This window comes from Lepidochelys olivacea (genome assembly GCF_965140295.1).
Source record: "Lepidochelys olivacea isolate rLepOli2 genome assembly, chromosome: 7".
Taxonomy (NCBI): Eukaryota; Metazoa; Chordata; order Testudines; family Cheloniidae; genus Lepidochelys; species Lepidochelys olivacea.
This window is the reverse complement of record NC_140417.1, coordinates 72247591-72272137: the sequence shown is the minus strand read 5'-3', so window position 1 is coordinate 72272137 and position 24547 is coordinate 72247591. Positions and strand designations below refer to the sequence as shown.

General features: G+C 41.6%; 1 protein-coding gene across 2 annotated transcripts in view; it reads left to right on the top strand.

Moving 5' to 3' along the window:
* OGDHL (oxoglutarate dehydrogenase L) overlaps positions 1 to 24547 on the top strand; it is a 116007-nt gene that overhangs the window by 75021 nt on the left and 16439 nt on the right. For both annotated transcript variants that reach the window (XM_084635419.1, XM_084635418.1), the window contains exons 16-17: positions 8105 to 8232; positions 22927 to 23105. In XM_084635419.1, the coding sequence (XP_084491545.1) occupies positions 8105 to 8232; positions 22927 to 23105 (307 nt within the window). The remainder of the gene's footprint in view (positions 1 to 8104; positions 8233 to 22926; positions 23106 to 24547) is intronic.

Below are 24547 nucleotides of genomic sequence, written 5' to 3'. Positions count from 1 at the left end.
TCCATTCCTTCAAAGATTCAAGGATGGTTCTGAGCTCTTTGGGCCTCTGATGAAATGGAGAAACTGCCAACCAGCATGGCAGGGGTTAAAGAGAGCCTTTGGGCCCAGCTAGTCCCGCTCCATTATACCTGTAGCCAATGGCAGGCCTGGAGGGGAGAGAATAAGAGAGAACCTGGCTCAATCTGAATCTGACCAGTGAAGAGGCATGAACTAGCTGCCTCCCTAGGTGAAAGGAAGGGTCACTAGCCTGCCAGCCAAGGCTTCCACCAGGGAGTAAGCACTGTCTTCCCAGCCAAGGGAGACTGTGGAGGAGACCTAGGAGCCTCCAGCAACTGAGGTAGATGGGTGATTGAAGCACAGGGACATTGTGGAGTTTGGCCTCACTAAACTTATGGCTGCCTCACCCAAAGGAACCTGACACAACAGCAGGGCACTGCAGCAAGTCCATGAGGGGGTGCTACTGGAGGCAAGTCACTCCAGTGACTTGGACTATAGGGGCCACACCCCAAACTGAAGGGACAGTGCTAAGAAGTAGCCCAGGGCAGTGGATTTTGACTCCCTGCTGAGAGGTCCCCCTGTTCAGGGGTTGGCTCACATGGGACCCTGAGATGGCACCAGGTGGAGAGGGAGGGCCTGGGTCCCCCTACCCCACCACGTAAAAGACTTAGGCACCTTGCCTAGAGGTCAGGTGCACCAACAACTAGGCTGCCTGGCCCTCCAAGCACCCTGTTACAGGGTCTTTGTGTCCCAACCACAAGGAGAAAATGATCACCGCAAGAGCAGTCTTTTAGCCAGTACCTATATCCAATGTTACAATCAGCCATAGAGGACCTCAGAGCCACTGAGGGTGAGACAGATATTCCATCATGACCAACCCTCTGCTGTCTTTTCTGCTCCCTCGCAGTCTAGGACTTCCCCCTGGCTGCAGGTTTGATGCCATCATTGAGAACCTGATAGAACTACCAGAGAATTTTTTTGCATTCTTACACCTCTTCTACCACCTCTGGACAGCTGCCTTTTTTATTTTCAGAAAGGCTTTTTTAGTTTGGGCTAGGATTACCTCAGATCGCTGGGTCCTGGAGATCATAAGCAAGAGGTATCCTATTCAGTTCCAGTTCCTTACCACCTCTCCCTAGTTTCTGGATCTCTTTTTTGGGTACCCTTCTTCTGACTGTTAAAACAAGTAGACCCCTTCTACAAATTGGAGCAATGGGACCTTGAAGTTCAGGAGCAGCTATTTTTATTCCTTTTTTTTCCCCTCTTATTCAAAAAGGGAAAGGGGATTTGCACCCCATCTGGGACCTTTGACATATCAAAATCTTCATTTGACATTTCAACTTCAGGATGGTGACTTTTGCCTCTGAAATCCCCTTTTTGGATCTTCGGAGCTGGTTTGCTGCTCTCATCATGCAAGATGCCTATTTCCGTATATCAATCCATCTGGCCCATAGCAAAAACCTCAGATTCCTGGTAGGCACATCTCTCGACCAGTACAAGTCCTACTCTTTGGTCTTTTCTACAGCATCAAGAATATTCAGCAGTCCTGGCAGCTCATCTAAAGAGACAAGGGATACAAGTCTACCATTAAGTCGAGAGAGAAATCCACACTGACTCAGACTCAGAGCGTAGCTCACAGAAGTGGTATTAGACTTCAGGACAACAAGGCCTACTTCTCACAGCAGAGATTTCATACCATAGTAGGTCTCATCAACCAGCTCCAAGCCCACCCAAGAACATCAGTGAAACATGGCTCTTATTTCTGTGACCTAATGCACTTGTTACACAGCATGCCAGACTTCACCTATGCTCTATGCAAGAGTGGTTGAAATCTGTATCTGCCTAAGACCACCGTGCATGTGGTGGTCATGGTCCCCCAAGAAATCCTTTCCTCATTTAAACTGGTGGAAGGATCTCCTCAGATGCATGATACTGTACTCTTCTAAGCATTTCTACCTGCCAAGACTCTGGTAACAGATGTTTCCATGTGGGGTGGGGCGGTTTACCTAGATCAGCTTCAAATTCAGGCTTGTGGTCCTCTCAGGAAACTCTCCTTCATAGAAATGTTTTAAAGCTCAGAGCCAGCTACCTGGCATGCAAAGCATTCCCACCTCCTCTTCAGGGACCCACAATACAAATGCAGACAGACAACACTGTAGCTTTGCACTATGTCATTAGACAAGATGGAGCAATATTATCCCCATGCTTCAAGCGGTCTCTCTCCCGAGCCTGCTGGGAGCTGGTGTGGGGCTCCTAATTACTGCATGTTTTCAATGCCACTCCTCTCTCCCCACTGGCCAACCAAACAGGCAGGAAGCAGCGGTCTGGGTTGGAGCTGAGCCAGATGGATGGTGGCACATAGTGATACCCCCCCACACTCCCAATCCCTGCCACAAGCAGTTGAATTAGCTCAATACTATGATTTTCCCCCCACAACAATGGGGAGGCAGAATCATGGTTTACACAGGGCCTTAGACCTGAATGAATACAGAATTCGATTGCTTGACAAAATGTAAGTGGTGCCCCTGTCCCGATCTGACTCTCAATGGAATAAAATCTTAATGATGTATTTAATTGAATCCTTTGATGCGAAGCCCATTGCTGGTAGTGGATGAACTAGCAGCTGCCCTATGCTTAATTGTGATTGCCTACAGTAACTCACGATGAACCAATTTGGCCTGTTAGCCTGTTTCCTTCTGGTATGCAGCTCCACATGTTTCTGCTTAACTTCATTTACTATCAGACCTCTGAGGCTTTCTTCTCCCCCTTGTTCTTTTACTGTCATTTTAACAGAATCATTGGGGCAAGCATTTTTTAAAAAGAGATACTTTCAGTGGATTTATCTTCCTAGCTTCAGTGTTAGGATCTGTTTTCGTAAGGTGCTCAGCACATCCAGGGAGATGCTCAGCACCCCAGCTCTCCTTAAATTCAGGTAGGAGTTAAGGTGCTCAGTTCTTTGTAGAATCAGGGCATTATTCAGCTCTCTTAAGGTGATGATTAATATAGTGGCATTCTTGCATAGACCTGCAACAAGGCAACATCCTGATTCTGTAATATAGCTTGTGGGATAATTTTCTTTTTAGAACAAACAGCCTGATTTCAATGCAAGTGTAAGGAAGTAAATAACTTAGTGGCTGCGTAGCCACATAGGGTATGTCTAAACTGCAGCTGTTGGGTGTGGTTCCCAGTGTGAGTAGACAGACTCAGTACTCTAAAACTAGCAGTTTTAACATTGTGACACAGGTAACCACTTGGACAAGCCACCTGACTCCAAGCTCACTTGACCCCCAGGGTCCAAGCTTGGATGCCAGCCTGAGCTGCAATGTCCATGCTATTTTTAGTGCGTTAGCTTGAGCGGAGCTAGTACACGTCTGTGTGATCACACTGGGAATTGCACCTGACAGCTGCAGTGTAGACATACCTATAGGGAACACAAAACCACTTGCTAGTTTAAATGACTTCTCTTAAGTGACATGAGGCTCCTACTCTATCTGATTATAGCACTGGAATTTATTAATCAGCCTTTTGGAAAATCAGGGCTGTTGTGTGATTTTAAAAAAAGTAATACAATACCATTTATTTAAATATTTTTGGATGTTTTCTACATTTTCAAATATTATTGATTTCAATTACAACATAGAATACAAAGTATACAGTGCTCACTTTATATTTATTTTTGATTACAAATATTTGCACTGTAAAAATGACCAACAAAAGAAATAGTATTTTTAAATTCACCTCAAACAAGTACTGTGGTGCAATCTCTATCCTGAAAGTGCAACTTACAATTGTAGATTTATTTTTATTACATAACTGCACTCCATAACAAAACAATGTAAAACTTTAGAGCCTACAAGTCCACTCAGTCCTACTTCTTGTTAGTCAATCGCTCAAACAATTTTTTTTATGTTTGCAGGAGATAATGCTGCCCGCTTCTTGTTTACAGTATCCCTGAAAGTGAGAACAGGCATTTGCATGGCATTGTTGTAGCTGGCGTTGCAAGATATTTGTGTCAGATGCGCTAAAGATTCATATGTTTCTTCATGCTTCAACCACCATTCCAGAGGACGTGTGTTCATGCTGATGACGGATTCTGCTCAATAATGATCCAAAGCAGTGCAGACCGACGCGTGTTCATTTTCCTCATCTGAGTCGGATGCTACCAACAGAAGGCTGATTTTCTTTTTTGGTGGTTCAGGTACTGTAGTTTCTCCATCAGAGTGTTGCTCTTTTAAGACTTCTGAAAGCATGCTCCACACCTCATCCCTCTCAGATTTTGGACGGCACTTCAGGTTCTTAAACCTTGGGTGCTATCGCTATCTCTAGAAATCTGATATTGGAACCTTCTTTGTGTTTTGTCAGATCTGCAGTGAAAGTATTCTTAAATCAAACAACATATGCTGAGTCGTCATCTGAGACAAGGATAACACAAAATACGTGGCAGAATGCAGGCAAAATCGTGGAGCAGGAGACCTACAATTCTCCTCCAAGGAGTTCAGTCACAAATTTAATTAATGCATTTTTTTTTAACAAGCATCATCAGCATGAAAGCATGTTCTCTGGAATGGTGGTCGAAGCAGAAAGAAGCATATGAATGTTTAGCTGATCTGTGATGCCATGTGAATGCCTGTTCTCACTTTCGGGTGACATTGTAAATAAGAACCGGACAGCACTACCTCCCATAAATGTAAACAAACTTGTTTCTGTTATTGATTGGCTGAACAAGACGTAGGACTGAGCGGACTGCTAGGCTCTAAAGTTTTGCATTGTTTTGTTATGGAGTGCAGTTACGTAAACAAAAAAAATCTATATCTGTAAGTTGCACTTTCATGATAGAGATTGCCTACAATACTTGTATGAGGTGAACTGAAAAATACTACTACTTTTGTCATTTTTATAGTGCAAATATCTGTAATAAAAAATAAATATAGTGAGCAGTGTACACTTTATTTTTTGTGTTGTAACTGAAATCAACATATTTGAAAATGTAGAAAAACATCCAAAAATATTTAATACATTTTCAATTGGTATTCTATTGTTTAACAGTGCGATTAAAAATGTGATTAATCGCGATTAATATTCTTAATTGCATTTTTTCATTAATCACATGAGTTAACTGTGATTGATTGACAGCCCTAGTAAAAATGAAATAACATAAATGCTTGTGGTGTTGAACACTAAAGTCTTCCATGATCATAACTGTTTGATTTATGGTAGCCTGCTCTTGCTTTACTGTTAAGCTCATGTTTGCCTGCAGCAGCGGGAAGGATCTGTCAAGTGCTTTTGCTAGAGTGGAATGACTGTATATCTTAATTGCAATTGATTAGGAACAGCTGGACAATATGGAATGAAATTAGAAAGTACTCCCAAAAATCAGGCTAGGTCATAGTATATCAAATGATGGTATTTAAAAAGAAGTGTGGAAAAAAAATCCCTGTAGAAATTTGTACGGCTTAACATGTAATATTCAGACTGATTTTCAGCAGGGGAAAGAGGCAGAAACATTTTCTAGGCATGGGGGCACAGCTAAGAGTCTGTGTAGCTTTAAATAAATCTTGTCTGTTGTTCACTGATTATGTGACCTGATGTGTTATAATAAATGTGTGTCACTCCCATAATCATTAACAGGAGTTTCCCAAAATTCCCATGCATTGATATTAGAACAAGTCCTTCTACAAGAGATTGAGGAATGAGCCTTATCCAGACATGCCAAACCCTTGAAAAAAATGCAGAAATTGGGCTTGTTTTTGGCTTAATTAGTTTGTGAGTTGCTTGTTGGCTAGTTTTTGGCTTGTAGCTTGTTGCTTCTTTTTTTTGATTGGCTCCCGGCAAGGGGGGAGAGAGTCAGGGGTGCACAGCAGGCCCACCACAGTCCCAGGCTGCACGCTGAGGGGATCTAGTATCATAGAGTATTAGTTTCAGAGTAACAACCGTGTTAGTCTGCATTCGCAAAAAGAAAAGGAGTACTTGTGGCACCTTAGAGACTAACCAATTTATTTGAGCATGAGCTTTTGTGAGCTACAGCTCACTTTATACATACATCCGATGAAGTGAGCTGTAGCTCACAAAAGCTTATGCTCAAATAAATTGGTTAGTCTCTAAGGTGCCACAAGTACTCCTTCTCTTTTCTTTTTATAGAGTATTGGGATTCTTAGGGATTGGCTTGTTTTGGCCTTTTTTTTTTTTTTTTAAATTGGATTAGCTTGATTTTTGGCTTATTGTGAAAGTTGGGGTGTTTATTTACCATGTGAAAGTTGGCAACTGTGATTGTATCCAGTGTACCCTTGCTTCAACCTGTGATTACTATAAAAATCAAATTAAGTAAAATTTGAGAGATATGCAATTAGTATTTTAGAAGTACTGTATTGCCATAATGAGAACATCAGGGCAGTTGTTCATTATTGTTTTTGCTATCTTGTAGCTTCCTAAGGTGTTAGCAGTAGTGTAGTCAACAGTACTTTCCATAACTGTTTGGTTCACACCAGGACTCAGCCATATCTTTGTGGTGACACTGGGCAACAGAGGCTAGTCAGGGATCTGGAACAAGATACAAAGGGTTGTCCCGTATCCAGCGGCCTCCACGCAGGATCCCCATTATATTAATGTTAAGAGTCCTGTTTCTTCTCTGAGGGGACACTATCCCATTAGCTCTCACTAGTAAACATGCAGATCAGCTAAAAGAGTAGAATTTATAATGAGCCTTTTACTTCCCACCTCAGCACTCCATATTGTTTATAATTAGCAGTAGAAAGGGAGCTGGATACTGCTGCAGGTAAAAGTACAGTCCCTTTCTCTTTCAGCACCTAGGAATGAGGGAGGACAGGGGGTAGAGGGAGGGAACCTGAATCTGCATCAGCATGAAGAGTTGCAGAGAGACTGCCAAGGGTCAGTGCAACATCAAGACGTGATTTTTGTGTCTGTATAATTCTGATGAAGTGGCTCTCCAGCTATGCTTACTCTAGTCAGCATCTACTAGGGAACTTAATTGTCTTCCCCAAAAGCATGCCATATATTAGTTTTATTTTCCCCTGGTGGGTTTCAGGGGTAGGGGAAGGGAGGTAGTATCAAGAGAGCATTCCTGCCTCAGAGCTACCCTTTATCCTGTTTTTAGTGTTGTCTTCAATAATCCCGCCTGTCCCTGCTCTTATGCTATTAATTAATTTCTATATAGATATGAGAGCTGTTTTGCTAAGATGCATTAGAACAGAGGACTACAGAAAGAGTCTGTCTCTAATTTGTTCAGCATCAGCAGCTACACAGCACATAATAGCTATTATCAGTGTAATAGCCCTCCTTACCTTAGTGGTTGTAGAACTGAACATATTGGTGTGATTCACTCAGTTAGTCTTGCTCAGGGAGTTAATGGATTACAGTAATTACTTCAGTCATCTCTGTTTTGATAATGTTCCTTGGTGCACCATTCTAATGCTGATTAATGAAGTTCTGGAGAGCTGTAAAAGGTGGGAATGGCAGTGTAAAGTGAGGAAGAGGATGCAACTGTTCTAAGTCTTAGTCCTTAAAAATACTCAATAGGTGATACTTTGCTGTAAAAAGACAAACCACTGTCATTTGAGTAAGAGGACTAATAGAATTTCACAGCTCGTTGTAATTTGTGAAATGGCTACCTTCTGTGCAATGGTGTCCATCTTTCATGTTGTTTGGAGTGCAGAAATACCAGTCTAGCTTCCATACCTATTACCTAGCAACAAAACTACGGTATTCTATCTGCTAGAGAAGGCATAATGCTATTTTAATAACCGAATATTAACTGTAAAAGATCTTCTAAATTTTTATTCTTTTTACAAATGTTTTTAGCAAAAACTGCAGTGATACTGATGCATTTTTACAACTCTCTAATCTCTCCGGTGTCGAAAAACCAACTGTGAATAGCCCGTGAAAGAACACTTATTTTTATGTGAATACTCTACCCTTATGTATGGTGGTACTTCTGTGATTCAGACAGGCGCTATAATGGTGTATAGAAGAGGTAGTTCCATTGAAGTCAGTTGCCAGGACATATTAATTTACCTCTTAAATCTTAGAAACTCTTTGGGAACATATGAAAAAATATAGCCAAATAATCATTTGTATCTACATCTGTTTGTAGCCATCGCCACCATGTACTCCATGATCAAGAAGTTGACAAGAGGACATGTGTTCCCATGAATCACCTCTGGGAACAGCAAGCCCCCTACACTGTGTGCAATAGCTCCCTTTCGGAGTATGGAGTTTTAGGTAAGTCTCGGAAAATGCCTGGGAAGTTTTCTTATGAAGTAAGATGTCTCAAATGAGATCTGGAAATTGATGACTGCTAATTAAAAGCAATTTTGTTTAAATCATAAATTAAAGATGGTTGAACCTGCACCTATTGAAAGGTTCTGTTCCACTAAGATTTCAGACATTCAGATCTTATCTGAGCCTCTTAACTCTTCCCTTAGATTTCTGGTACTTCCTGCAGCTGGTCAGACTGGAAATGCAACAAAAACAGCTTTTTGTTCTAACTTAGTGCTTCTGTTCTAACTTAGTGCTTCTGTTCTAACTTAGTGCTTCTGTTCTAAGTAGTAACGTGCCGGGCAAGGGCATGAAAATGAAATAGTGTGACTGCTAATCAGTTTTTTGTTTTTATTGAACTACCTGAAAAATTTGTTTGTCAAATTTACTCTAGTAATTTTGTTTGTCATTTGTCCTTCCTTGATTAAGGTGGGGTTTTAAAAATTATTATTACAACTAATAGCTGAGAGCTCTTGCTATTGCACTGGTGTGGCAGTGGGTGTAGTAATCCACCATCTGTGCTTTCTCTCTCCCACAACCAATGCAATCATTGCATGCAGATTAGCTGCAGAATAAGGGTAGTGATTGGTTGTGTTACTTCTGATATCACTGGGGTCTAGGTCTCTTGGTATGGCATGCATTCCTTGCTGTGGCTGTACACCTCATGGGTGTAATTGGTACAGTCAGAATGGCTGAAAATTTATAAACTGGATGGTAACGGACTTTGAAATCCAGTGATTTATTGAACTGGGTCATATTCTAAACAAAAAGAGCTCTCAACTATGCTTGTAGCTATTTCCATCACTAACAGACGTTCTAGGTTTTAGAGAGACAGATAGTGACAATCCTGGAATCTTATTATGTAGACCAGAGGTGGGCAAACTTCAGCCTAAGGGCCGCATCCGGCTCACCAGACGTTTTAATCTGGCCCTCGAGCTCCTGCCGGAGAGTGGGTCGGGGGCTTGCCCCGCTCCGCGCGGCTCATAGAAACAACAGCATTTCCTACCTCCGGCTCCTACACATAGGGGCAGCCAGGGGACTCCACACCCTGCCCCCGCCCCAAACGCGGCCCCTGCAGCTCCCACTGGCCAGGAACTGCAGCCAATGGAAGCTGCAGGGGCGGCTTCTGTGGACGGGGCAGCCCGCAGACCTGTTTGGCTGTGCTTCCGCATAGGAGCCGGAGTGGGGATAAGCCACTGCTTCTGGGAGCTGCTTGAAGTAAGCACCGCACAGAGCCTGCACCCCTGACCCCCTGCCCCAGCCCTGATCCCCCTTCTGCCCTCCAAACACCTCAGTCCCATCCCGGAGTACCGTCCTGTACCCCAGCCCCCTCCCAGAGCCCACACCCCTAGCCGGAGCCCACTCCTGTATCCCAACCCCCAAAAAGTTTGCCTACCCCGATATAGACCCTAATCCAAATTTTGCCCTTCTGTGATGGATCACGATTTGGTCCATTGTGTCATTTTTTAAAAAAATGACACAAAAATATGTAAAATGGACTGGAAAAGTTTTGTTGGGTTTTTTAATGTTGAGACTGATGACGACCATGCCTACAATATCATGCATGCAGGTCTGCTCAAACTGTAGCATCATTACACACCTGCTGTAAAAATGCTTTCTTCCACTTCTTCTTCACCACTGTTCCTGTCAGCTGCTTAAAACCTAATTGTGCATGGTGTGAGGGGAGGAAAAAAGCGGGTGCAAATTCAGAAATCCTACCAGAGAATAGTTGACACTGATCACTAAAGGAGCATAGAGCTGAAACACCCCAGGCATCTATCTTCTACAATTTTCTGTTAAAGACTAATGGTAATGGTGAAGTCATTATATTTAAAATCTATTTTAGGAGAAGGCTGTTGGGCAACATATGCAGAAATTCATCAGCAAAGATTATGGGGAAAAGAATTGTGAAGCTGTCAGAGTCCAAACTGAAATTAAAATGGTTCAGAATATTCCATCTTCTCATGTATTAGCACTTTGAAAATACACCATCTCTACATCATAAAGCAGTGGGGTTCTTTTGAGGGTATACACTTGCTAAAGAGGGATTTTAGCTATATAATGTGGCTTTGCAAATTTATTAACAACTTGATGAGAGGCGGTGCTATGAGTAAAATCATGGATGCCTGGGAATATAGATATAAAAACCTGTTCCAACCTTATGTGTATTGAGTGCTATTCCAAATTTACTACATAAATTGAGATCACAAATCTTTGTTAAAAATTGCATTAATCATAGTGAATCAAATGATACTGCGGCACTGGCCAGACATTTCACCTTCAGCTGGGGGTGAATGGATGACCTCACTCAGACAAGCTGTAGGTGGCAAGAGGATGATATGTGAAGCACAAAATAAAATTGATACATTTAATAATATATCAAGAAGCTTTATTGGCTCTGTGGATAAATAATGAAGAACTATTACATATCTATTTCACAATTCAAATGAAAGCAAAAGGGAAAAAATGAAGGGTTAATAGATAGCAGTGGCTTATAATAAGATTATCATCTGTTACGTGGATATTTGGCTGTATAAACATCTTGAGGATTGTATTTTAATGTGTGTTTGTCATTTGGGTCTACAGTGTTAAAATTCAGATAGAACAAGGCAGCGTGGTTAGAGCACAGGCCTAGGAGCTGGGGGTTCCTGGGCTCTTCTGTGTTCTTCCCCTGACTTGGTGTGTGAGCAGTGATGGGACACTTCAGTGTTGTATGCCTCAGTTTGTCTCTCTGTAAAAATGGGTATATTGATACTTACTTGAGATGGACATGAGGGCAGAATTTCATATGGGATAAGATTTTTTTTTTTTTTTTTTTGCAATCCTCTCCTATATTTTTGCTCTATTTTTTTTTTTAATCCTGTACGTTTTTAAATGGTGCACTAATTCAAGTTCTGTAACTAGGGAAGTGGTTTTGTTTGTTTGTTTTAAATAAATTCACAAATACTTAGCCAATGTCTGCTTTTGAAAAAAGTGAATACTGAAGCAATATTTTTTTAAATTAGCATGGCGTCTTCTCTCATCTAGATGGAGACACTCCGGCAGATCAAGGTACAGCCTTGTATAATATGACCTGTCAAATCTGATGTTTCCAGGGTGTGACAGTGGCAAGGAAACAATAATGGGACTCTTTTTATACATTTTAGAAGGGCAGTAAAAAAATTTGTTTTGCAATTCCTCTGAAATGTGTGTGGATGAAGGGTACTACATGAGCACAAATTAATATTACTAATATTGATATTTTAAAATAACATAATTTTAAAAAGCCATAGTTATGGCAGTCTCCAATAATGAAGGAAACAAAACGGGCAGAGCAATTTACAGTGGGTGAGTGTGACAAACCAGATTTTTGTAATTAGAAATTTTTTATTAGAAATTCCATCTTGTATGTGAGTGGGTTAAAATTTTAATATAATAAAGTCCTTTCCCTCTTTCTTTAGCTGTAATGACTTTAATTAATTTTGTTAACATTTACCATATTTCATGGCGCTTGGAAATGTTTACTTTTGCAAATATGTATTTATAGAGAGAAATAGTTTTCAGATGAGAGAGCTCCAGATGAATGTTTACCTCTTTTATTAAGAACTTTGATCAAACATAACTTCTTTATCATTCTAATCCATTTTGCCAGTAACATTTTTAAGGAAAGATTTTTTTTTTTTGAATGGATAGTTTATTAATGTAATGTCATAGCTTCTAAGTGTTCAGAAAGCTTTGTGCACAAGGAATAGATTCTTCCTCAGGAGAGAAATCAACACCTTGTTCCAGTTCAAGTTGTATAGAGCTAGAAATAGGAACTGTTCAGTGTTATCTTATGTGTTTTTGAAACTTTAAAGAGTCTGTTTTAAAGGTTAATATTCAAACAAAACTGTTTTGTAAAATCACTCCTGTAAAAACAAAAGAAAAAAACCATTAATAGCCAAAGACAATATATGAGACAGAAACCCAACAATTGCACAGACACAGGATTAATTATTCTAGTCCATATACAATTATTTACTCACTTTACAAGTTGCAGTAGGACTGCAGATATTAAAGCAGATATATTGTATCTTGCTCATCATCCAGGTATTTGTGCCTCTAAATCAAGGCCTTGCCTACGTGGGATAGTTGCCTCAATTTAACTTAAATCTCTGTGTTAAACTGATACAAATCCCTATGTGGAAACTCTTATTTTGGTTTAACTTACGCAGGATGCTGGTTGGGTGTCAGTTATTTCTGCAGTATTTGTTTGATTATTAGAGAGTGGTGGGAAAGAGGGCTTTCTATGCAGAGTAGTTAGTGACTTCTGCTTTCTGGGCTATCCTCTTCTGAATACAAGGGGCGGGGAAATGCAAACTTTCCCAGTCTGAGGATTTGCTGCTTCAAGAGAGGAAGATGGAAGGAGGAGCAGAGTTTTTGTTCTAGGGTGACCATATTTCCCAAAGGGAAAATGGGACACTGTGTGGGGATAGCCTGAGGCCCCTCCCTCTCCCCGAGTGGGGGACTGACCCAAGTCACTCACCGGAGTGCCATCCCCGCTCCTCTTGCGAGGCAAGGGGGTGCTGCTTATCTGAGCCGCCCTCCCCTCCTCCTCCCCCCCCCCCCCAGACTGGGAGTTGCTGCTCGCCTGAGCCCTGCCTGCCCCCACCCTCCTCACGCAAGGCTGGCATCACTACTCATCCCAGCCACACCCATGTTCCTCAATGTTTTGATCAAAGTGGGCCTTTGGCAAGAGCAAATGGGACAAAGGCCCACTTTTGCCAAAAAAGTCAGGACGGCCAGGACAGGGCTTAAAAAAAAAGACTGTTCCAGCCAAAACGGGAAGTGTGGTCACCCTATTTTGTTCTCCCATTACCGCTACTGCATGCACAACCACTGTTCGACAAGAAGCTTTGGAGTGGTTGTCCTGGAAGTCTCTAATATTGCAGTGTGGCTATGAAGGAAAAAGGAGTTATTGTGGATTTAATTTGTGTCTGTGTAAACATGCAAGAACTCAAATCGTTTTGGGAATTTCCTTAGTTTCTGTGGATTAGAGGTCATTAAGTAAGAATGGATTGAATAGCCTGCATGACAATACCACAAATTGTTTCCCTGGCAGGTGAAGAAGCAGAGAGCTGGCACCTGTTCAGAGCTGTGAGGTCTGCGCCAAGTTATTGCTTTCCCTGTTAGGAGCACCTGGGGTATAATAGCTCCACTAAAATGATATTCTGACAAGGCTGATTTGCCTTAGTGATAAAACCAGAACAGGCTAGTTACTTTGCATTTTAAAAAGCTATTTGTTTTCAGATGCAAAGTGAGAGGGATGTGTACGTTTAAGGGTTGTATTCGGAGCACTTCTTCTACTGTTTTAGATTTTGTTTGTTACAGTGCAGCCTAGTGGATAGGGCATTAGACTGTGATGTGGCAGGTGTGGGTTCAATTCCTGGCTCTCACTAGTCTGCTGCTTGAGCTTAAGCAAAGAACTTCCCTCTCTGTGCCTCATGTACCCATCTGTACATTAATTGAGATAATAATACTAAACTTTTTAAAGTACGTTGAGATCTAAAGATGAAAAGCACATATAAGAGCTAGGCATTACCATTCTATTAACCTGGGTGTATTGTTTTAGTTATAGCTGGATTATTGCAATTCAATTAGTCTCATAAAGATAGTATTTTAGCTGCAGGTTATTCAGTTTCAGCAATAGGGAAGTCTGGAAGCATAACTGAGTTGCTCTGGGAAGGTATTAAGCTAGGGTTGCCAACTTTGTAATCACACAAACCGAACACCCCTGCCCTCCCCTTCTCTGAGGCCCCGCCCCTGCCCGCTCCATCCCCTCTCCCTCCAACACTCACTGTACCCCATCCTCACTCACTTTCGCTGGGGTGGGGGTGAGGGCTCTGGCTGGGGGTGCAGTCTCGGGTGAGGCCGGGGATGAAGGATTTGGGGTGTGGGAGAGGGCTCCAGGCTGGGGCAGAGGATTAGGGTGTGGGGGGGGAATATGGGCTCTGAGCTGTGGGGACAGGCTCTGGGTATGGCCAGAAATGAGAGGTTCAGGGTGCGGGAGAGGGCTCTGGGCTGGGACAGGGGGTTGAGGTGTGGGGGTGATGGCTCCAGCTGGAGGTGCGGGCTCTGAGGTGGGGCTGGGGATGAGAGGTTTACGGTGCAGGAGGGGGCTGCGGCCAAGGGGTTTGGAGGCGGTGAGGGCTCTGGCTAGGGGTTTGGGCTCTGGGGTGGGTCTGGGGATGAGGGATTTGGGGCGCAGGAAGCGGCTCTGGGCTGGGGCAGGGGGTTGGGATGTGAGGGGGGTTGCGGGGTTTAGGCTCCAGAAGGGATTCTGGGCTGGGGCAGAGGGTTGTGGTGGGGGATCTTGGCAGTGCTTACCACAGCTCCCAGGAAGTGACCACCAGGTCCCTGCAGCCCCTAGGTGCATCAGTGAGGCTCCGTGTGCTGTGGCTGCCCTCGCACCAGCAGGAAGCTTGTCTAAGCCCCGGGCTCCTGCTGCACCACCAACCGGACTTTTAACAGCCCCTTTTCAACCAGGCATTCTGATTGAAACAGGACGCCTGGCAACCCTTTATTGAGCAGAAGGCCAGAATATAGTTTATCTAGACATGTTAATAGAGGAAGAGAGCAGACATAATTTACAGGCCCCTTATACACACTCAGCCTACTAATACATATTCATTTGTTACTTTAAATGTGTTTTTTTTGCGTATACTTCCATCTTTCTTCATTCTCTTGAACCTCCACAGGCCTCTTATTGATGATATTCTCCTTATGGGAGTATGGTTCTCTCTGTTGAGCTCTGGCTGGATACTGGCTTCATGATTCTAAGACTTTCCCAGAGTCTCAGGTGCCTCAGAGTCATAGAATCATAGAAACTTAGGGCTGGAAGAGACCTTCAGAGGTCATGTAATCCAGCCCACTTCACTGAGGCAGGACCAAGCATACTTAGATCATCCCTGAAAGATGTTTATCTAACCTGTTCTTTAAAACCTGCAATGACAAGGATTCCACAACCTCCCTTTGAAGCCTATTCCATTGCTTAGTTATCCTTATAGTTTGAAAGTTTTTCCTAATATATAACCTAAATCTCCCTTGCTTCAGATAAAGCCAATTACTTCTTGTCCTACCTTCAGTGGACATGGAGAGCACTCACTGACTGTCCTCTTTTTAGAACAGCCCTTAACATATTTGAAGATTTATCATATTCCTTCTCATTCTTCTTTTCTGAAGACTAAACGTGCCCAGTGTTTTTAACCTTTCCTCTTTGGTCAGGTTTTCTAAACCTTTTTGTTGCTCTCCTATGGACTCTTTCCAATTTGTCCACATCTTTCCTAAACAGTGGAGCCCAGAATTGGACACACTACTCCTGTTGAGGCTTCATCAGTGCTGAGTAGATTGTATTGCCTTATGCTGGGAAAAGACAGAACTCCCAGACACATGAGATTTGAAGACAACATATAGACCACTAGAGACTCCTGGACCTTCTTAGGCCTGGAGATGGAATTCAGTATGATTTTATGGTTGACGGGGAAAGGTGAGGAAGAATATTAATCTATTGATTTTAAACTTTTTTGGAAGTCTTAAAGGTTTGAATTAATTTTGTCATTTGGATTAAGGCTGGTGCTTAGGGCTTTCTGAACCATTTTGTTCCTAGTGAACAATTATAAAATCCTTTACAGCATAGTAGTCTGAAAGTCCACAGTACCTTTCATTGTGAATGATCCCTATGTTTATGTAGAGAGAGCTGCATATCTGTGGTGAGATCATTATCTCTGTGTTGGAATATGGCACTGCACCATTTTTTTAGTAGATGAAGAGATAGCCAATATCATTATCCAACTAAAACTGCAGCAGGAAATTAGGTATACAATGTAAAAACTGAGGGCCAGGTTCTTACAAGACCATATAGTGGGACTGTTGGAGGGCATAATGGGGCTTCCCCTACCTCTTGAGCATCAGTATTTCCATGGTTCAGAAACCAAATAGATGTTGTTGATCTCACTGGCTCTTCTGGGCTGTATTCAAGTTAGTGATTTAAAAGAGAGCTTGTGTATCCCAGTACCAGTCCCCAGTGTATTTCTTTAAATCTAGCAGCAAGTCTTTCCTTATGGTTTTCCGCTTACTGACATCAGACTAATAAGTCATGTGTGGCCATCTCAAAAACACTTGCTAGATTATTTTAATTTTCATGCCTTAGGACACTTGAAAATCATACGAATTAAGCTGCAGCCTTACTTTTGTTTCTTGAAAGATGCAAGTTCTTGGGACAAGTCACGCAAACTGCTGTGGGGGAAAACACAGAATGGGTTGTGCAAGTTGACACTTTGCTTAACACCACCCTATCCCTGCTATAATGACAAAAGAATGATCGAGAGAGCACATGGAACAGGAACAGAACTAATAACTTGCACTTATACCTTGCCTTTCATCTAAGGATCTCAAAGCACTTCGCAAACCTGAAATGAATAAGCCTCACCCAATGCCCTTGTGAGCCTGGTAAAGGATACATATGTGTTGGGATCATCTGAGCCTCCCCTTAAACACAGCCACTTCTGGGGTACAGTATAACAGTGTTTAGTGGTGCACAGCTACATTAAATAACAGTTTAGGACAGGAAGAAAGGAAGAGTACCATATTCATTTGAAATTTCAAGATAATATTGGTATACAGAACTTAATTACCTGGGTCAAAATTTTGGTCAGGAGACAGGGTTAAGCTCCCTATGCTTATTAAAAGTTGATGACCACAAGGGTCAGGACTTCAGTTTTATGTCTCTTCTGAAAGTTAGACTACCCCTGTCCTAGTAGAGCACAGCATATGTGCAAATAAGCCTTGAACAAATTAGCCATATTGCATATGTTCTCAACCATGTCACCCAATCAGCAGAAATAGTCTCTTAATGTTTGTTTAAAATTAGAATGGGATTCAAACCTATCTGGGGAAATCTGTTTTGTAAATACCTTTGGGAACTTGCAGTGAAGAAGTTATACAGGCTTTACGCTCTTTGAATGTTCTTAGAGACAGCAAGACCACACAGAAAAGGAGGGCTGAGGTTTAAAATGTCTTTTGGAAGATAGCATTGTTGGGGGTGAGGATGGGCAGCTAGGCCCATCCAAGGAGATTGAATTGAAGGGAAAAGGCCAGTCCTTCTGAGCCTTTAGCCTTCTTTTGGCAAGAAGAGAACAAGGAGCATCTGTTGGAGTCATGGATGGGCCGTTCACAGAGTTCAGCACCACAGGGACATAGTGGTTCATCAGCTTTCTTTCATCAAGTTGGGTCCAAACATCTGGAATAGAATTTCCATAGGAAATGTGCATAAAAAGTCACTTTCCAAAAGTGGATACAAACAATATAGATCCATGTATAAAAGGATTCGTTTTTAGGATCTCACTCCCGCCCCCCCGCATCCCATTGACATAGTCAAGTTGTCCTACACATTCATCAGCCTTCCAGGAGAGTGTATATACTGCTCATCCCAGGTAGAAGGACAGACTTGCGGATTCCAGCAGTGACCATTAAAAGTTTAGACATAAATATCTTTGGTTTATGCATTTCTAACTAACTTTCAAAAAATCAGGTGATATATGGCAAGAGGATGTTCTTGTGGTTAAAGCACTACGCTGGGACTCAGGTAATCTAGGTTCAAAACCCAACTCAGCATAAATGTCCTGTGTGATCTTGGGCAAATCTCATCATCTTTTCCCTGTATGATCTCAGTTCTCAATCTGCAAAGTGGAGAGTCCCCCACTCCCATCCTTTGTCTGTTTTGTCAATTTAGATTGTAAACTCTTTCACAAAAGAATTGTCTTAGTATGTGTATGTACAGTGCCTAGCACAATAATGTCTCTTAGTATGTGTATGTACAGTGCCTAGCACAATAATGTCTCTTAGTATGTGTATGTACAGCGCCTAGCACAATAGGCCCTCAAACTTGGTTTGGGCCTCTAGGTGCTTCTGTAATATCATTAATGTATTCTTGCAGTCCCTTGGTTTCTCTAAGACTTTATGATCTAAAAAAGAGAAGTAGGAAATTGATGCAGAGTAATGTAAATGGTAAGATGAAAAAAACAGAATAAAAGCTAAACAGAAGGGAAAGGGTTTGTTTCAGTGGAGGTTAATCCTGTATTGTTCCTACAGGGCCAAGTTCATAGCCATGTGCTGATGTCTTTAAAAATTAAATAGTCCTATATTATAAGTGCAACATGCGCCTCTCATTTGATTCTTAATTGTAGTGTTTTCAGTTTCATTTTATTTTAAATCCTAATCTAGTTCTTGACACAGAAGAGTATCAGAGACTCAACATTTTAGTGCTGCTAAAACCCCCTTTCCTCCCTGCAGTGGTGTAGGTATGCTTTGCCTGATTTCTATATCACAGCACTCTGTGAAGCAATCTGCATATCCAATAAATTCCTATAGGAGAGATGATCCTGGAGGACCTCCAGTCACCATGGTGTAAATCACAAATGACAAGTACATGAAGCCTATCACTGAGCACTTGCTGATGGGTTTTGAAGCAGTAGCCTACTGTGTGCAGAGAATATCAAGATGCCAAGTTGGTCTCCATCAGTCAGCATGAGTTTCAGAGTTCCTAAAACTTTTCTAATTAAAGGTATAAGAAGTTTGATCATAGCCAGAAATCGTGATTGCAGAGGTTTCTTTGTATGTTTATTTCATGTCTTCCCTATAGGTCTCTCACTTTCTTGGCTAATATTGCTTGTTAAAGAAAAATTGCTCCTGGATTTTACCCATGTGCAGAGTTTTTAGGGGAAGATTTTTCAGAGGCCAAAGGGCAGTTAGGCGTCTAGTGCCCATTGACTATCAACAGGAGTTAGGCATCTAACTGCCTTTTGTGCCTTTGAAAATCTAACCCATAACTGTAAAGTTATACCAGTTCAATCACTTACTCTTGTCCAATATTTTAGATCAACTGTAAGTATAGAGGGGCCTAAACTAACACACCAGTTTTAGACACACACACAGCCTCCAAATGTGAGTTGGTTTGGCTCTGCAACTTTGTTTTTTTTAAATGGGATTGTGCACTAATAACATGGTAGAAGCTGGTGGTAGTGGTGAAGACCCAGATTTGGGAATGAATTTAGGTTTTCTGTAACTTCAGGTGTGCTAGCTTTCTGCTGGGCACATGCAGGCTACATTGTAGAATAACCTTTGTGTTGGTCTCCGTGTAACATGCAGCAAACTTAGGAAAAGACAAAAGGGGATGAAATGAGGCAAAAAAAAAAAGGGGGGGTGAGGTGGGGTTTTTTTTATTGATAAACAAACAAAGTGGGGATCAATATAGACAGATCTCACAGGAAAAAGACGCACTCTCACTTTTCAAATCTCACTATGTAATTAGGTATGCAGTGGAATTGTGTAGCTGTGTTGGTTCCAGGATATTAAAGAGACAAGGTGGGTGAGGTAGTATCTTTTATTGGGCTAACTTCTGTTGGAGAAAGAGACAAGCTTTTGAGCTACACAGAATTTTTCCTTTGGTCAGTGACCTGAACTCTGAGGGGCTCGAAAGCTTCTCTCTCTCTCCAACAGAAGTTGGTCCAATAAAAGATATTACCTCACCCACCTTGTCTCTGAGGGTAATTAGGTTGCAGAGAGAGAGTGTGTCTGTACAAGGAACAGAAGTCAGACCAAGTTGTCATGTTTTCAGTTGGTTTCTTCTCAGGTCTTTGTTTCTGAGCAATGGTAAGTGTACGTATCCAGAGAATTTTCTAATAAAATCTGTGGACAGTAGAGACTGACTATACCAATTTGCTGCTCTATTTGGTATGTGTTGGATGGGATGGCTCTCTCATCTTACAGTACCATTATTTAAGATAAATGCTTAGACTCTGCATGACTTCAGCATAAGCAAACAACTCTTACAGATGTCCTCTCTAAACATAGTGAACCATAGTCTCTGTCAGTCATAGCCCTGTGAATCCATAGTAGCCCCACTGGAGTGACCCAGCTTTGCAGTGGTGAAACAGAGGGTAGAATTTAACTTCTTGGTTTTAATTGTTTCATTCTGTAAGTGTTCGGTATTTTAAGATGCAGTTGGTTTCCATGGTTGGCTGCCAGTGAGCAAGTGCTACACAAGTACAGTTAAATGTGAAATCGTTGAAAGTAACTTGGAGTCAAGTTGTACCTGGCCTGTCTGCAGGTGTGAACGGGAGCAGAGGGCACCCAGAGCCTTGAACCTTTGCATGGGACCCAGCCATTAATCTAGTGCTTGCACTCCTGAGGCTAGCACTGCCTGTGATACTAGTCTGCCTAAAGATAACAGGGATACAGAGTTGCCATTGGCTTCCTACCCCTTTACACATGGAGGAGAGCTGGATCTACCCAGGCTAGAGCACATACTGCCCCCATTAAAGGATGCAGCAAAAGAGTCTCGGGCCCACGCTTTCTGGGGTCTCTGAAGAAGCTGTGGTACAGTGCCTCCAGCAGCTCCCTCTGGGGCATTGCAGCTTCACGCCCTCTGTACTGTGGAACTGTGCTTTAAAAGTGCAATTTTACCCTTTGACTAAGCAGAGTGGTCTGTCCGTCATATCCACTGTCTTCACCTTGTATTGCAATTTAGCCTATGTGGCGTCATTCTTCATTGCTGTAGGAATATTTATGCTCTCACTAGTTTTATGACCTATGTAAGTGGGAGCATTGGAATTTTGGAGGAGTGGATTTTCACAAATAAGCCATTAACTGTGGGACATAAGTAGGGGAAAATATCTTGAAGTTAAGATAGGTCATTACAAGGAGATTATTATTACATGCCTTGTATTTAACTGTATTTTCACGAGCTCTGACTCTGCTTGAAATCTTGCATTTTAAAGCTGCACAATAAAGCCCTGTAGCAGATGTAAATACTCTAGCAGTTTGCAATTAATGCGTCTTAGCACAGCTGCTGAGTGTGAATTACAGTAGCTGGTTTGTATTCTAATAACTTTTTGTTTGTTTTTTGTCTTTGCCAGTCATTAATCACCCCAGTCCCTGCAGTAGAATTGGGGCTTTACAGCACTGCCACAGATCTCTTCCAACAAGAGCAGGCATTTGTTCTGCATCTAAGCGATGACCACATAGCCTGTTGCGAGCATACTTTTGGGTCTGGAACATGACAGGTTTTAGGAAAAGGCAACAAGCATTCTGGCCTGTTACATTGCACAGTGTGTAAAATGTAATTTATACTGAAAATCAGATTGCTGTCAGTTTGTGTGCTTCCCACTGCACTTAACCATGATCTTTCTGAATACCTGGGTAAAACTCAGCCCTTGGGTCTGTATTCAGAATCTATGTTTACATTTGTTTGAATATAGAGAGGCAGGGTTGTCTAGTGGGTATAGCATGAAACTAGGGAAACCTTGGCTCTAGTCCCAGTTACTGTTACTGACTTGCTGACCTGATGGCAAAGTCATGTGGCCTTTGTGCAACTCAGTGTTCCCCGCCTACCTTGGACTTCAGTACAGCAGAGGGAACAGTGATTGGAAGTGCCCCAGATCAGGTGCATCTGGGATGAGATGTCGAAAAAGAGGGAAAGCGGAGACTTTGCAGCATGCTCCCTCCCTTTCTTATCCCAGTCCCATGGACCCTGTGGAGTTCTGGCTGTGCTGGTTGGGAGGAGTGAGGGAGAGAACTGCTCTCTCCTGCTTATCCTCCTGGAAACCTGCAGCGATTCTCCTGGTTGCATTAGCTTAAGCAGAGATACCCTCTCTGCAGTAGAAGTGCTCCCCATGCCTGCTTCCCTCAACACAGTATTGGGACAGATGTCAGTGAAGAATGCAGAGGGACATGACTCATGAGGGAAGTTTTAGCCCCTTATCTCTGAGGGAGCACTTTAGCTGCATTGCCTCCAATAACTTATCTGAAACCTTTTATTTTCTTTGCTCAGTTTTGCACACCTAAGGAATGATCCACGGATTTGCAGAGCCCGTTGCCTTTGTAGTAATAATCACATCTTTAGAATCTCTTGAAATGTTCTGAAAATTTAGGCATTAGCTTAAAGTTACACAGGACAAAAACATGTAGAATTCTGTAACTAAGAAAAGGAAACGAGGAATGACTGATAACAGCCAAATGCTTATTTATTGAATAAGCATTTCCAAAGTGCCATTCACCACATTTTCCAGTCACCATTTGGTAAATAAAACGTATATTAAATGATCCAATTTACGCACGTAAAAGACCAGCCACAGCAAATGATTCCAACCAGCACCTGTATAAATGTATAGGCACATTCATAGCATTGTGCAGGCTTGTGTAATGCAGAAGGTAGACAAATAGTTTAACTGAACCCTAAATATTAACTCTAAATATATTTATAGTTACTTTTATTAAAAGGGTGGCATCTATCTAGATGTGTGTATAAAAAAGTTTACTGCCAGGAGAAAAAAATACTGTTAATACCTTAACTTTTTCATGGAACCAGAAGTTTCCACATGATGTCATTGACTGGGACTACTAATGTAAGGAAGAGTTTGTAGGATTGGACCCTATATGTGTAAACAAATGTCTGCTAATCCTTCTAGCAGAAGTGGTACTATTGAAAACACTGTTGCACTTCATGAGTATACATTTTGATGCATATTCTGCTCTCTTTTGTTTAATTAGTCACAATAGAAGGGTGCTGTCTTAGTTTATGGAAAACAGAATATAATTCTAATCAGGATCTTTTACTTTTTCTTTCTACCTGTTTGTTTTTAGGTTTTGAACTTGGCTTTGCTATGGCAAGTCCCAATGCTCTGGTGTGCTGGGAAGCGCAGTTTGGCGACTTCCACAACACTGCGCAGTGCATAATAGACCAGTTTATCAGCCCAGGACAGGCTAAGTGGGTTCGACACAATGGGATTGTGCTGCTTTTGCCACATGGAATGGAAGGAATGGTAAGGCTTTCACTGATTGGAACAATAAAGGTGCTTTGGCATAAAGTAGTAGAACAGAAAATACAGAACCTTTAATTGTTCCTTTTTTGCAGTGTACAAATGCAGTTTCAGGATCTTATAACTTTTATGAAAAGAAAAGAGTATATTGCTGACATACATGTTAGACTGTTCCTCTATCTCAAAAATAAATGTGCTTGCAGTGACCAGTCTTAGCAATTAGCCAGCAATGAGAACAAAAGGAAAATAGCACTGATATATTTCTGAACATTCTGTCTCCTCTCCTTGTGCCCTCCTCCGAATGGGTTATTTTGCAGTGGTGTCTGCCATTGTTCCCCTACTATTTGAAAGACTTACTTGGTCAGTACAATGTGTGTCAATGCAAAAAATATATTTTTCTTCATTAGAGCTTTGTGGTTTTGAAAAATTATAACTTTAAATGTAAAGTTCCTAGAAAGAGCAAAGTATAAAGGAGGCAGCTTGGGATTCTCAGGTACAGTTAAAATTTCAATAGGTTTTTACTTTATTTTATTTTGTTCCACTTTATTTTATGATGACATGAAACAAACCTCAGATTCTCAGATACATGTGTTCTACCTATATAAACTTTACTTTTAAGTTAGAACATTGTTTCAAGGGGTTTTTATGGAGCTTCCAAACAAATACGTTCTTTTAAAAATGATGATGATTTGGGTAACTTGGAGGAAATAAGAAATCTGCTCTTTTAGGGAGAGAATCCCTTTGAATGGTTGCCCACTCTCCTTCTCAGTAACTCCTAGTGAGCTAGCCACAAAAGCTCTGTAACCAGATCTTTATAAAATCTACATGTACCTCTTTCCTGTGTTCTGAAGTTGGAGTTAGCTGTAGGATCACTGTAGGCATCTTTTAAATAATTTTTAAAAGTGACATAGCATTCTGGCCTGTGCTATTTGAAATAGTTATTTCCTTTTAGAATGCACTGACACTCTGTGTATTGTTCATGTATGTTTACAGTATTTCTGTTAACAAATATATGTTACCATGATACTGATGTGTTTGCCATAGCTGTAAATGTTCTCTTTCTTTCACTTTAAGTGGACATAAAGGCATTTCTTCTTGTTCCTGTTCTGTTTCTATACATTTAATTCCATGCAATTCTAACCTTTCTATGACACACTGCTGTTGGTTCATGCCTAGTGGGTGATTTTCTGTGTGGATGTTTATACAAGAGCACAGTCCTGCTGACAAATACCCTAACGAATTCAGCTTTGTTTGAGTAAAGACTGTAAGATCATGCCCAAGATGGATCCTCAGGACTTTTTTCAAAAAAAAAAAAAAAAAAAAAAAGACTCCAGCATGAAATCTGTTAGGATGGCTTGGGGTGGCATTGGTAATGGGATGGGAATCCTTTCACCTCTAGGTCACTGGCTAACATACAGCCTGGTTGGTTGTGATTGAAAGTCTTT